The sequence below is a fragment of the Oncorhynchus kisutch genome, linkage group LG29, assembly GCF_002021735.2.
Source record: "Oncorhynchus kisutch isolate 150728-3 linkage group LG29, Okis_V2, whole genome shotgun sequence".
Lineage (NCBI taxonomy): Eukaryota > Metazoa > Chordata > Actinopteri > Salmoniformes > Salmonidae > Oncorhynchus > Oncorhynchus kisutch.
In genome coordinates this window covers 13181315-13196371 of record NC_034202.2, presented here as the reverse complement: position 1 = coordinate 13196371, position 15057 = coordinate 13181315, and the positions used below count along the sequence as shown (strand labels likewise).

The 15057-nt window shown below is 45.8% G+C and overlaps 1 protein-coding gene across 2 annotated transcripts in view; it reads right to left on the bottom strand.

Annotated features, from left to right (window-relative positions):
* The window catches only part of tor1 (torsin family 1), a 45435-nt gene extending 43742 nt beyond the window's left edge, over positions 1-1693 (bottom strand). Inside the window, exon 1 of one of the 2 annotated variants that reach the window (XM_031809050.1) lies at positions 1341-1693. In XM_031809050.1, the coding sequence (XP_031664910.1) occupies positions 1341-1530 (190 nt within the window). In that variant the 5' untranslated portion in view covers positions 1531-1693. The remainder of the gene's footprint in view (positions 1-1340) is intronic. The other variant, XM_031809049.1, reaches the window with a different exon arrangement.
* Positions 1694-15057: the final 13364 nt, after the last annotated feature.

Genomic DNA, 15057 nt, shown 5'->3' with positions numbered 1-15057 from the left:
GTGACTGTGGATAGTTAATGTTAATATAATAGTTTGATTGAAAAGTTTAAATGCTTTGCAAGAAGAACAATTTCCCTAATAATCGGCATCTGAAATTGGGCTACCTGATAGCACACTCATACAGAAAATTGTCAAAATAAATATTCTACCATGTTATTTTTTGGAAGAATATTGGATTGAGTTTGGACATATGTTTGAATGTGAAACACTTGGGACAGGTGCATTTTTGGTTTAGTCTACTGTATGACAAAAGGGGTCTATTGAATTTTTTTATTTAGTCGAGCAGTCACAAATATATTATTATTATTTCATGGCACAAGAGACACGTGATTTGTGCCCGTCTCAGTGGACTAATCCATTGAAGAGGCCGTGGGATGCCACAGCCCAAGAATATGGGGATTGTAGCTCAGAAGCACATCTCTTCCGCCATTTCGTGGGTATTCATTGTGTGAATTGTCTATCAATTCCCCATTACATACTACTGGTGATGTAACTTACATTTACCATTGATTCCCAAATGTTCTAATCTGCAATGTTTGGTTATGGTAATTTCTGTTAACGCATTCAATATATTTGTATTAGTCATTTACCATTAGTTCTTATTGTCAGAGTGGACATGTGTTTTGCAGAACTCACAACCTATGTTACACTTGTGAGAAACAAGTTTGGTTTATTTCATTACATTTACACGTTTTGTCAATTTATTAATCGTCTTGTTTGTAACGAGCCCATGTCAGGGGGGGGGCTACTCTTGGTTGACCAAGATTGTTGGGGGTCAAGGACAGCCCTAGTATGAGCTTTAGATCCACCCCAAAAAAATGGAGGACCCCCCGCCAGTTTATTTCACCCTCACTTCTGCGCCCCTGATGTGAACTAGTTCTAAGAAGCATAGATAACTGTCCAGGCAGTTACACAGCCGGCCGTGATCGGGAGTCCCATAGGGCGGCGCACAATTGGCTCAGCATTGTCCGGTGTAGGCCATCATTGTAAGTAAGCATGTTCTTAACTGACTTGCCTAGTTAAAAAGGAAAACACACATATACACACACACTTCACTCGTGCCAAACTAGTAGGCTTGCGCTAACAGTGCGGATACATGCACAGATCAAACACATTTGTCCGTCGATCAATTTTTCTGCCCGTTCCCATTCGCACACCCACACAATATGTAACGACCCTAATGTCAACACTCGTTTTCTAAAGTAGGCCAACGGTATACTGGTGGAGATCGATAATCAATTTCAAGATTAAAACGCAAAAGGACTGACTATGTCTACATGATCAAATAGCCTATGTAAACCACGTTAACACAACCATTTAATATGTAGTTGTAAACATACCTTTTGAATTAAAAGCAATCAATTTTGAATCGCAACCGTCATGTACATAATTGTAAATTGTCCGGCCCACTGCTGCTAGGCCTACTCCCGAACCGACCACAAATGTGGTTGAGATTGGTTCGAACGCATTCACAAAACCACTCGATATCAACACATAATATACGAAATAGGTTGCGTATGTTGCTTGCATTTTAACTTCAAATAAACATTTAGCTACCTAGTTTATAATTTAGGAACTAAAAGGCGTAAAAAGTCCAAGTGAACTATTTCCTCATACGTAATCATTATGCGAGAGCAAAAGCAAATCTGTAGCAAAAGGGTCGTCACCAGGTATATCCTATCCGCAACTATGAAACGTGGATATTTCCGATTTGCTAACTGGTATTAGTTATACATGTGCAGTGTTCAACGAACCAACAAATCGGGCATTTCCGAGTTTCTTAGTTCCGAATAGCAGATGAACGCGGCATAATAAATGGCTAAACCCCGCATATTTATAAAATTTATGTTCTTACACCCGGATTTTAAACAACCCTAACTACACAACTAACCTGAAATGAAGACCAAAAAGCTACATTTTATGTTCATTAATTTTTATGATATAGCCCATTTTGACTTTGCTGGTTGTCACTCGTTACCACAGCCACAAATGGGATCAAATTCACAATCGGCTACGTTCGGCCATGATTTTTCACATGAATGTCATTCTGCATTTCAGAATTTGAACGGTAAAACTGCTAATTATATTCAAAAAGCCTAAAATGTTAAGGGACAGAGGTGTTCTGAGTGAGCCTGAGAACTGTAAGTAGCCAAGGAAGGACCACAATGTATTTACGTACTACACATGAGAATGTTTTTAAATGGTTTATTATTAAGTTGCAACACCGTTAATTGGAAATGCCCCCCAATAGTATAGCCAAAACACCGCATGAGCGAGCCACAACTCTGGTCTGAGCTTCTTCTACCTCCATGACATAGTGGCTGTCCGCAAACCAAAATTAAAGGTGCAAATTAATGGCCACATCCGTTCCCTCTGAGAGGGACACATAATTACTGAGAGAAGACCCCGCATCAGCCCGCGAAAGTGAGGCAGCTTGCATTTCTGAATGCAAATCTCACAAAAGCAAAATATGGTCAGCATTGATGTGTGCTGCTGGTTATAACAATAAAGGAGAAGAGAGCTTAATGTTTTAAGTGGGATGCTGCAGTTTTGCACATCGTTATTTATTTCTTTGGTATGGTGCCATATTCTATTCGTTTTTAATTGTTACAATCATATCCACTTTGTTCATATACATTAAACGTTTAAAAGCATTATTTTTCATAACAAACCAATGCATTTTTAAATACATTGTGGTTAAGAGTAGAGTATGATTTCATTTAAGCCGTTTGGGAGCCAAAAGAGACTGTTTTTTTTGGTGAGCTGAGCAGAACGCGCAGGCTCACCGAGAAGAGCCGGAATGCCAATCACTACTCTGTGGTCTGAGCTTCTTCTATGACATAACGGCTGTCCGCAAACCAACATTAAAGGTGCATGCCGCCACTTACTGTGCTTTAGGTTGTAAACCGTGATTGACCACACACTTTCTTAATCGCCCTTCCTAACTCAGTACTTCTGAGAATATACAAAAGAGCCCTACTAACTTCTAATAGTCCCTCCCCAATCTCCAAAATCGCCCCCCCAGCCCTGTCCAACCTCAATTGACCCTACACTTCAAGCTTTCCCTCACTTCAACATACTTACAATATAACACATGATCCACTGTTTCATCAACCATACATAGACACAAACCATTCACATGCTTGCCAAGCAGATGTAATAAGTTCAATGTCCTAAGCGCAATCAAGCAAACACCACCTCTTCCTTCCTAGTCTCTCTTTGGAGGGTATTTAAAGGCCGACCCTTGGGCTCAGAGTTCTCTCTTCTGCCACACATCTATCAAAATGGCTCCGATTTTACATTTGGCCTCACCTCTACCCAGTGGAACTGTCAATTATATCTGGTTTCAAAGCTTTTTTGGCTAATTGGTCTTCAATTTTATTCCCTTCCAAACCCGAATGTGCTGGGACCCAGCAGAATCTCACTAATACACCCATTCTCTCAATTCTCCATAATAACATTAATACCTCCTATAGGTCACTCCTATTAGATTTACCTGATGATAAACTATTCAACACAGAATCTAAGCATACTATAATTCTAACAGGTTGTACATCCTCCACCCACTGAAGGGCAACTATTATTGGAAGCAGTTCAAATGAGTATACTGAAAGTTAATCTGTTAGTCTTCTACATATCTGCACATCAAATTAAGGAATTCAAACATGCCCACTATCTGGGTCCTTGGATCCATCTGTGAAAAGCGGTAAACAAGTATAAACTTCTACCAATGTAATTGTGAACCTTTTCTCTACCAAGGTTAGATCAACAGGATCTGGGAGTAACAACCCCCATCACCACAGAAGGGCCAACCTCCAACTCCCTCAAACCACTCATGAGCAAGCTTGCCAACCAAAACCACTACCTTGTCCACTAGAATTCCCAACAGTCATCTAAAACAGTAGCAGTGGGATGCCCAACCTCACAGCCTTTCAACTTAACCCTAATAAGCCAATGACAATTTTGTACCCTGTATATCCAAAGGCATCTCACCAGCCTCCACTATTAAGGCACATACAGATATTCATTTAAATGCACATCCTTAATTAAAGAAAAAACTTTTATTTATTTTTTTTTACATCCAAAGTGCATCAAACATGATTTAGAGCTTGTTTTTGGATAAGTGGTTATTTCTGTATTTCAATGTTGAAATTAGCTGAAAATTGTCCACAGTGTTCATATCATCCTTAATAAACAGTACAGCCCAAAAAAAACAAACATCCAGAGTGCATCAAACATGATTTAGAGCTTGTTTTTGGAAAAGGCCTGCAAACTACTACAGACTACAACGGGAAGACTTCGGAAAGCTGCCCAGTGACACAAGCCTACTAGATGAGCTAAATTACTTATATGCTCGCTTTGAGGAAAATAACACTGAAACATGCATGAGAGCATCAGCTGTTCCGGACGACTATGTGACCACACTCTCCGTAGCCGGTGTGAGTAAAACCTTTAAACAGGTCAACATTCACAAGGCTGTAGGGCCAGACGGATTACCAGGACGTGTACTCCGAGCATGCGCTGACCAACTGGCAAGTGTCTTCACTGACATTTTCAACCTCTCCGTGTCTGAGTCTGTAGTACCAACAGGCAGACCACCATAGTCCCTGTGCCCAAGAACACTAAGGTAACCTGCCTAAATGACAACAGACCTGTAGCACTCACGTCTGTAGCCATGAAGTGCTTTAAAAGGCTGGTCATGACTCACATCTGCACCATTATCCCAGAATCTTTAGACCCACTTCAATTTGCATACCGCACCAACAGGTCCACAGATTATGTAATCTCCAAAACCATCATTAAGTTTGCCAATGACACAACAGTGACAGCCTATAGGAATGAAGTTAAAGACCTGGCCATGTGGTGCCAGGACAACAACATCTCCCTCAACATGATCAAGACAAAGGAGATGATTGTGGACTACAGGAAAAGGAGGACAGAGCATGCCCCCATTCTCATCGATGGGGCTGTATTGGAGCAGGTTGAGAGGTTCAAGTTCCTTGGTGTCCACATCACTAACAAACTATCATGGTCCAAACACACCAAGACAGTCTTGAAGAGGGCACAACAAAACCTATTCCCTCTCAGGAGACTGAAAAGACTTGGCATGGGTCCTCAGAACCTCAAAAAGCTCTACAGCAGCACCATCGAGGCACTACAGAGGGTAGTGCGTATGGCCCAGTACATCACTGGGGCCAAGCTTCCTGCCATCCAGGACCTCTATACCAGGCAATATCAGAGGAAGGCCCTAAAAATTGTCAAAGACTCCAGCCAACCTACTCATAGACTGTTTTCTCTGCTACCGCAGGGAAAGCTATACCAGAGCGCCAAGTCTAGCTCCAAACGGCTTCTTAACAGCTTCTACCCCCAAGCCATAAGACTGCTGAACACCTAATCAAATGGCGACCCAGACTATTTGCATTGCCTCCCCCCCTTTTTACTCCGCTGCTACTCTCTGTTTATTATCTATGCATAGTCACTTTAATAACTCTACCTACATGTACATATTACCTCAATTTACCTCAACTAACCGGTGACCCCACACATTGACTCTGTACCGGTTCCCCCTGTATATAGCCTCGCTATTGTTATTTTACTACTGCTCTTTAATTATTTGTTACTTTTCTTTTTTTTAGGTATTTTTCTTTAAACGGCATTGTTGGTTAAGGGCTTGTAAGTAAGTTTTTCACTGTAAAGGTGAACACCTAAAGTTTGATTTGACATTTAAGACACCTTAATGGAGGTTGGACAAACTCTCTAACAGTGAAAGCCAGGAAGCCCATCTGTGCTTTCTTAGGTACAACCTTCTCAAACATTAATAATACTGACAGAGTTTAACTTCTCTGCCCCTCTTTCTTACTGAAAAGCCTTTTGGCTTCAACCACTATGCCCCCCTTTATTTTATATCATAGACAGTGGAACCCCAGAAACCCCAGAAATGATCCCCTCAGCCTAGCTGAAGCTCCAGGGACATGACTTATGATTTTCTTCCCATTGAGAGGTTTCATTTTCATAATCTTCCCTTGCTGAACATGGTCAGCACAAAATATTAGTAGTCTACCATTACCAATGAACTGGGCTAATGTGACTTCCCCTATCTCTTTCTTAATGGCATTGGTTATTTGAATAGTGTATAGATGAGACCCCGTGGTCGCATCAAACACGATTACAACTTTCCACTCCGACACATTACTTTTTTTCACTACCTTCACCCTCTTCACGTTCTCAACACTAGAAGTGCCACTGATGTCAGCAGCGCTTATAGCAGGGCATTCTTTTTCCTTTCCTTTTCACCACAGACTGCCCATGACTTTCATCATTCCCACCCATACCATCAGAACTGTCATCCATGTCGACCACAGTCAAGCACAGCTGTTGCTAAAACCACCTACCACAATACAGAACGATGGATTCTATTTCAATTCCTTGTCTGAAGTCGAACCTCTCACGTCCAAGCTTACATGCTGACCACACAACTCGCGTTACGTGCGAGGTCCACACAGGTCCACACTCCAGTCCAGTTGGTGGTGGTAATGCACCTTAAAGATGGTTGCCAACCGCCATATAAAGTCCAAAGACTGAAGGAAGAGAGATTACTAGAAACTAACTCGGTTTACCCTTTTATCAATAGATTAGTTGTCGGAGTAGAGGACCTTGTGCATTTCAGGTAAAATAACAACCCAATGTTTATATCCCAGGAAAAAGTATCTAGCAACAGCAAGCTAGCTAGTTAAATTGCCATGAAAGTGAAATGCTTTTTGACGTGTCCACAAATCAATATAGTTTGGTTCAGAGTTTGTTTCGATATTTCAACCTGTGTGTCCTGATTGTGTCTGGTGTCGATGGACAAAATCCACATGCGCGCGATGGCGCATGCAGACTTACTAGCGCCCCGTCTAGTCGGCATGTTACACCTCTGTAGTCTGAGCTAAAGATGCATGCAGGGTTGAAATATCGAAATGGTCTAAAGGACAATGTTGGAAAATGTCTCAAATGTAGGCCTAATTCTTAATAGCCTAAAATAAACATTAAATTGTTTACATAGATACAGGGGTGAAAATTTCACTGGAGACATGCCCTGCCCACACACATTCTGAAACAGTTTTAGCACTGGAATGTGATACAAAAGAGTCAACCATGTGCTTTAGGACCATGCGGACGACTCCGAGTCATCGGGTAGGCTGTTTGGAGTGTTTATCTGACTCGAATAAAAATGATATATAATTATTATTATTTCCCCCCACTTCTAAAACCAAAATTGCGGCCCTGCATAGATATATTATGGACAACATTTGTTAACATTGGTCAGCTAGTACAAATTAAGGTTGAGTTGAAGATTAGTGCAATATAAACCTAAGAGATGGTGAAAGTTCTTTTTCAACAAGGTTCCACAATGTTGATTTTGTAAATGTAAAAACAGTAAACTCAGTTATCTAGGTTTAAAGGGACCAATATGTTTGAATGTTTGATCACAAACAAATGTACCACTCCTATCCATAATATTAGGCTATTTTCTAGTATAGCCTACTATGGTTGTTTTACTTCATGTTTGTTTGATGAACAAAACACAAAAAGAGAGAACTATTTAAGTCTTTAGAAATAATTTGAATAAAAAACTAACACTTTTATTTCCATAGACCTACCAGAAGAGGGCATCATTGTATTGTAGAGAGTAAATAGCTTGCCTTACCTTGATATAAATCTACCTTCTCAGTGGAATTATACTACTACATAACAGCCACCTTTTTAAAGTCTACAAATCACCTATACTACACTCTTTACATTCACCATACAGTGCCTTTGGAAAGTACTCAGACGCCTTGACTTTTTCTACATTTTGCTACGTTCCAGCCTTATTCTAAAATTGATTAAATAAAAAAATCCACAGAAATCTACACACAATACCCCATAATGACAAAGCGAAAACCGGTTGTAAGAAATGTTTGTAAATTTATAAAAAATAAAATGACCTTATTTACATAAGTATTCAGACCCTTTGCTATGAGACTCGAAGTTGAGCTCAGGTGCATCATGTTTCCATTGATCATCCTTGAGATGTTTCTACAACTTGATTGGAGTCCACCTGTGGTAAATTAAATTGATTGGACATGATTTGGAAAGACACACACCTGTCTATACGAATCAAATCAAATCAAATTTATTTATATAGCCCTTCGTACATCAGCTGATATCTCAAAGTGCTGTACAGAAACCCAGCCTAAAACCCCAAACAGCAAGCAATGCAGGTGTAGAAGCACGGTGGCTAGGAAAAACTCCCTAGAAAGGCCAATACCTAGGAAGAAACCTAGAGAGGAACCAGGCTATGTGGGGTGGCCAGTCCTCTTCTGGCTGTGCCGGGTGGAGATTATAACAGAACATGGCCAAGATGTTCAAATGTTCATAAATGACCAGCATGGTCGAATAATAATAAGGCAGAACAGTTGAAACTGGAGCAGCAGCACAGTCAGGTGGAAGTTGTAACTGGAGCAGCAGCATGGCCAGGTGGACTGGGGACAGCAAGGAGTCATCATGTCAGGTAGTCCTGGGGCATGGTCCTAGGGCTCAGGTCAGTTGAAACTGGAACAGCAGCATGGCCAGGTGGACTGGGGACAGCAAGGAGTCATCATGTCAGGTAGTCCTGGGGCATGGTCCTAGGGCTCAGGTCCTCCGAGAGAGAGAAAGAAAGAGAGAAGGAGAGAATTAGAGAACGCACACTTAGATTCACACAGGACACCGAATAGGACAGGAGAAGTACTCCAGATATAACAAACTGACCCCAGCCCCCCGACACATAAACTACTGCAGCATAAATACTGGAGGCTGAGACAGGAGGGGTCAGGAGACACTGTGGCCCCATCCGAGGACACCCCCGGACAGGGCCAAACAGGAAGGATATAACCCCACCCACTTTGCCAAAGCACAGCCCCCACACCACTATACAAAGTCCCACAGTTGACAGTGCATGTCACTTGTCAGTAGAGCTCTGAGACAGGATTGTGTCGAGACACAAATTTACAATGTTTGTCATAACGTCCTCATTTAACTTTTAATTACATAACAAAATTTACATTAATTTTCATAGGCCAACTGCCCTCATTTTCCACATTTTGGTTGATGAAATATAATGTCCCAAAGTCAATTTATTGCATGTGACAGGTCTGAGGTAGATACTCCATAAGGGACAAAGACATTCCGATATCTCACATTATATACTAGAACGGAGTTGGTCTGCTGCCTTATAATTTACAATGGGCGTGAGGGGTCATAAACCCTCCCCACCTCCATACCTCTTCCCCTCTGCAGGAGTGAGAGATATCAATATAGAGTTGATCCTCACAGGCCAGTCATGACAGTCCCCTCTGGTGGGTTCAACTTGGAAGGTGTCACGCCCTGACCTTAGAGAGCTTTTTATGTCTCTATTTTGGTTTGGTCAGGGTGTGATTTGGGTGGGCATTCTATGTTCCTTTTTCTATTTTTTCTATTTCTTTGTTTTGACCGGGTATGGTTCTCAATCAGGGACAGCTGACTTCCGTTGTCTCTGATTGGGAACCATACTTAGGTAGCGTTTTCCCTCCGATGTTTTGTGGGTAGTTGTTTACTGTTTAGTGTTCTTCACTTGACAGGACTGTTCTGTGTATTCATGCTGTTATTTTTGTTTAAGTGTTCAGTTCAATAAAAGTCATGAACACTCTCCAAGCTGCGCTTTGGTCCGATTCTTCCTCATCCGACGACGACACCCGTTACAGAAGGATCCTGCATTTTGCTGTGTCCTCGTTTGTGGATCATCGTAGAAGTTCCCCCTTGGTGGTTTAACGTGGTAGGATTTCTGCAGCAAGCTGCAGACCACCACCAGAATTGACAGGGGAGGACCGGCTGTGGTTTCTGTGTTCCATCCAGTCTGTAACGGTTTTCTAGGTGTGGTGAAGGAGAGTCGGACCAAAACGCAGCGTGTAGATTGTGATCCATGTTTAATCAAACAAACGTAACACGAATCAATACAATACACTACAAAACAAAGAACGTAACGAAAACCGAAACAGCCTATACTTGTGTAAATAAATAAAGAAATGGGAACAACAACACTAAGGACAATCACCCACGACAAACTCAAAGAATATGGCTGCCTAAATATGGTTCCCAATCAGAGACAACGATAAGCACCTGCCTCTGATTGAGAACCACTCCAGACAGCCATAGACTTTGCTAGATAACCCCACTAGCTACAATCCCAAATACATACACACCAAAACCCCAAGACAAAACACACCACAATACAAAAACTCCATGCCACACCCTGGCCTGACCCAATACATGAAGAAAAACACAAAATACTTAGACCAGGGCGTGACAGAACCCCCCCCCTAAGGTGCGGACTCCCGAACGCACCTCAAAACAATAGGGAGGGTCCGGGTGGGCGTCTGTCCATGGTGGCGGCTCCGGCGCGGGACGTGGAACCCACTCAGTCAATGTCTTAGTCCCCTCTCCTCGCGTCCCTGGATAGACCACCCTCGCTGCCGACCATGGCCTAGTAGTCCTCACCCAGAACCCCACTGGACTGAGGAGCAGATCGGGACTGAAGGACAGCTCGGGACTGAGGCAGCTCGGGACTGAGGGGAAGCTCGGGAGTGAGAGAAAGCTCGGGAGTGAGAGAAAGCTTGGGAGTGAGAGAAAGCTCGGGAGTGAGAAGAAGCTCAGGAGTGAGAGAAAGCTCAGGGGTGAGAAGAAGCTCAGGAGTGAGAGAAAGCTCAGGAGTGAGAAGAAGCTCAGGCAGGTTGATGGATCTACCAGATCCTGGCTGGCTGGTGGTTCTGGCAGATCCTGGCTGACTGGCGGATCCTGGCTGACTAGCAGATCTGGCAGATCCTGGCTGACTGGCGAATCCTGGCTGACTGGCAGATCCTGGCTGACTGGCGGATCCTGGCCGACTGGCAGATCCTGGCCGATTGGCAGATCCTGGCCGACTGGCACTACTGGCAGATCCTGTCCGACTGGCACTTCTGGCGGATCCTGGAAGACTGGTGGATCCTGGCTGACTGGCGGATCCTGGCTGACTGGCGAATCCTGGCTGACTGGCGAATCCTGGCTGACTGGCAGATCCTGGCTGACTGGCGGATCCTGGCCGACTGGCAGATCCTGTCCGACTGGCAGATCCTGGCACTACTGGCAGATCCTGGCAGACTGGCACTTCTGGCGGATCCTGGCTGACTGGCACTTCTGGCGGATCCTGGCAGACTGGTGGATCCTGGCTGACTGGTGGATCTAACTGATCCTGACAGACTGGCGACGCTGGGCAGACTGGCGGCGCTGGGCAGACTGGCGACGCTGGGCAGACTGGTGGTGCTGGGCAGACTGGCGATGCTGGGCAGACTGGCGGCGCTGGGCAGACTGGCGACGCTGGGCAGACTGGGGGCACTGGCGGCGCTGGGCAGACTGGCGGCACTGGCGGCGCTGGGCAGACTGGCGGCACAGGCGATGCTGGGCAGACTGGCGGCGCTGGGCAGACTGGCGACGCTGGGCAGACTGGGGGCACTGGCGGCGCTGGGCAGACTGGCGGCACTGGCGGCGCTGGGCAGACTGGCGGCTCCTTGCAGACTGACAGCTCCTTGCAGACTGACATCTCCTTGCAGACTGGCAGCTCCTTGCAGACTGACAGCTCCTTGCAGACTGACAGCTCCTTGCAGACTGGCAGCTCCTTGCAGACTGACATCTCTGGCTGCTTCATGTAGACTGACAGCTCTGGCTGCTCCTTGCAGACTGGCAGCTCCATGCAGACTGGCAGCTCCTTGCATACTGGCATCTCTGGCAGCTCCATGCAGACTGACAGCTCTGGCTGCTTCATGCAGACTGGCAGCTCTGGCTGCTCCATGTAGACTGACAGCTCTGGCTGCTCCATGCAGACTGACATCTCTGGCTGCTCCATGCAGACTGACAGCTCTGGCTGCTCCATGCAGACTGACAGCTCTGGCTGCTCCATGCAGACTGACAGCTCTGGCTGCTCCATGCAGACTGACATCTCTGGCTGCTTCATGCAGACTGGCAGCTCTGGCTGCTCCATGTAGACTGACAGCTCTGGCTGCTCCATGCAGACTGACAGCTCTGGCTGCTCCATGCGGACTGACAGCTCTGGCTGCTCCATGCGGACTGACAGCTCTGGCTGCTCCATGCGGACTGACAGCTCTGGCTGCTCCATGCAGGCTGGCAGCTCTGGCTTCTCCATGCAGGCTGGCAGCTCTGGCTGCGCTGAACAGGCGGGAGACTCCGGCAGCGCAGGAGAGGAGAAAGGCTCTGGCTGCGCTAAACAGGCGGGTGGCTCCGGCAGCGCTGTAGAGAAGGAAGGCTCTGGCTACGCTGAACAGGCGGGTGGCTCCGGCAGCGCTGTAGAGGAGAAAGGCTCTGGCTGCGCTGAACAGGCGGGAGGCTCCGGCAGCGCTGTAGAGGAGAAAGGCTCTGGCTGCGCTAAACAGGCGGGAGACTCCAGCAGCGCAGGAGAGGAGAAAAGCGCTGGCTGCGCTGAACAGGCGAGGCGCACTGAAGGCCTGGTGCGTGGTGCTGGAACTGGTGGTACTGGATCGAGGACACGCACAGGAAGCCTGGTGCGGGGAGCTGCTACCGGAGGACTGGAGTGTGGAGGTGGCACAGGATGGGCTAGACCGTGAAGGCGTACTGGAGATCTTGAGAGCAGTGTTGGCACAGGACGTGCAAGGCTAGGGATGTGCACAGGAGGCCTGGTGCGTGAGGCTGGCACCAACTTCACCAGCCGACTAACACGCACCTCAGGACGAGTATGGAGCGCTAACCCAGGTGCCATCAAATCCCCAACACGTTCCGTCGGGCGAATTCCATGCAAAAAGCACCAACACAGCAACTCCCTCATTTCTCTCTCCTCCAATTTCCCCATTAACTCCTTCACAGTCTCTGTTTCGCTCACCTCCAACACCGGCTCTGGTTCTGGTCTCCTCCTTGGCTCCTCACGATAAACAGGGAGAGTTGACTCCTGACTCTGCCACACTCTCCCTGAGCCCCCCCCCCCCCCCCCCCCCAAGACATTTTTGGGGCTGATTCTCAGGCTTCCATCCGCTACGCCGTGCTGCCTCCTCATATCTGCGCCTCTCAGCTTTCGCCGCCTCCAGTTCTTCCTTGGGGCGGCGATATTCTCCAGGCTGAGCCCAGGGTCATTTACCGTCCAGTTCTTCCTCCCATGTCCATTTCTCCAGTTGGTGCAGCCTCTCCCACTGCAGCTGCTGCTGCTCCTGCTGCTGCTGCTGCCTCTGTTGCCTCTCCTGTGGCTCCTGCCTGTTAACACGCTGCTTGGTCCGTTGGTGGTGGGGGATTCTGTAACGGTTTTCTAGGTGTGGTGAAGGAGAGTCGGACCAAAACGCAGCGTGTAGATTGCGATCCATGTTTAATCAAACAAACGTAACACGAATCAATACAATACACTACAAAACAAAGAACGTAACGAAAACCGAAACAGCCTATACTTGTGTAAATAAATAAAGAAATAGGAACAACAACACTAAGGACAATCACCCACGACAAACTCAAAGAATATGGCTGCCTAAATATGGTTCCCAATCAGAGACAACGATAAGCTCCTGCCTCTGATTGAGAACCACTCCAGACAGCCATAGACTTTGCTAGATAACCCCACTAGCTACAATCCCAAATACATACACACCAAAACCCCAAGACAAAACACACCACAATACAAAAACTCCATGCCACACCCTGGCCTGACCCAATACATGAAGAAAAACACAAAATACTTAGACCAGGGCGTGACACCGTCGTCCAGTTGTCCTGGCTAGTGGATCTAGGCAGTAACTTAGGCAGACGTTAATAACGCTGGCAATATATCATTACATTTCTTCCCCAAATGAGCGGTGTTGTGGCACTAACTGGTGGTTGTATGGGGAACTTGTTTATGGCTCTATCACTTCCTAAGTGTCAAAGAAAATGAAACAAAAATAAAAAACAAACAAAAGATAGCTACCACACCTTTATCATCTAATTTGGACTATGTTCTATATAATAAATGACTCTATCATGCCATTGTCTCTAACGTCATGTCTTAGACGATCCTACTTGAAGGTGGGTTAATAAAGGCACTTGGAAAAATGGCACCCTGACTGACAAAGTTTATATTGGGGACCTACGGTGTTGACCTAGTGAATTCGGGACAGGAGGCTGGGGATGCTGTGGATGGACCCCCTGATGGGGTTTCAGGATCTATTGCCAACTTTCCAAAAATCGTGATCGCTTCCGTCCCACTGGTGATCTTAGTATAAGACCTCATTAGGCCTTCCATTGCACGTGTGTGCCTGTGACAAAAAGACCAATGACAAAAAGACCAAGGATCATGGTCACCATCAGGATACTGTCCGGCACCGTCCAAGAGCGGGTAACCGACCAGTATTTTGGTTTATATTCAGTTGGGTGCCTCATCCATAAAAGTGCCTCATCCAGTACGCTAAGATCTACACTCATCGGTCCCTCGTACTGAATTTGGTTTTGAATGGTTATTGGTAATTCAAGGGAACGATTAGCGAAAGCATCAGGCATTTCATTATCTGTGTCTATCCTGTCGTCAGGAAGTTGGTATAAAGCTAGGTCGTCTATGTGGATAATCGCCCCCTGTGGGACCTTAACAAAAACAGTCTGGTTGGGGAGGTTCAGTTGGGTGGTTGAGTCATGGCGTTTGTAAGTCATAGTGGCGGACGTGAACGGGGTGTTTACCAGCCATCGATTCCCTACCACCTCAACTTGTGTGGTGGTGACCCCATCCCTTGCTGTTAGTTTGGCTCTACAGCGTTCTTCGCTGGTGATAGGCTTGAGACCACAAAGGTGCTCAGTGTTATCCCTGACGAATGGTTTGCTAGGACAGAGCTAGTGGACGTCTTTGGTTAGAGTACACAATAACAGGTTAGGGGTGAGATAGAAATCTGGATTGTGATCCTGATAAGCTATGACTGGGGGTGTGGCAATTTTTACATGGGTACTGTCGCGCCAAAATCCTACATTTAGAAACGTTTTCAATCTACAGATATTCTCCAGTTC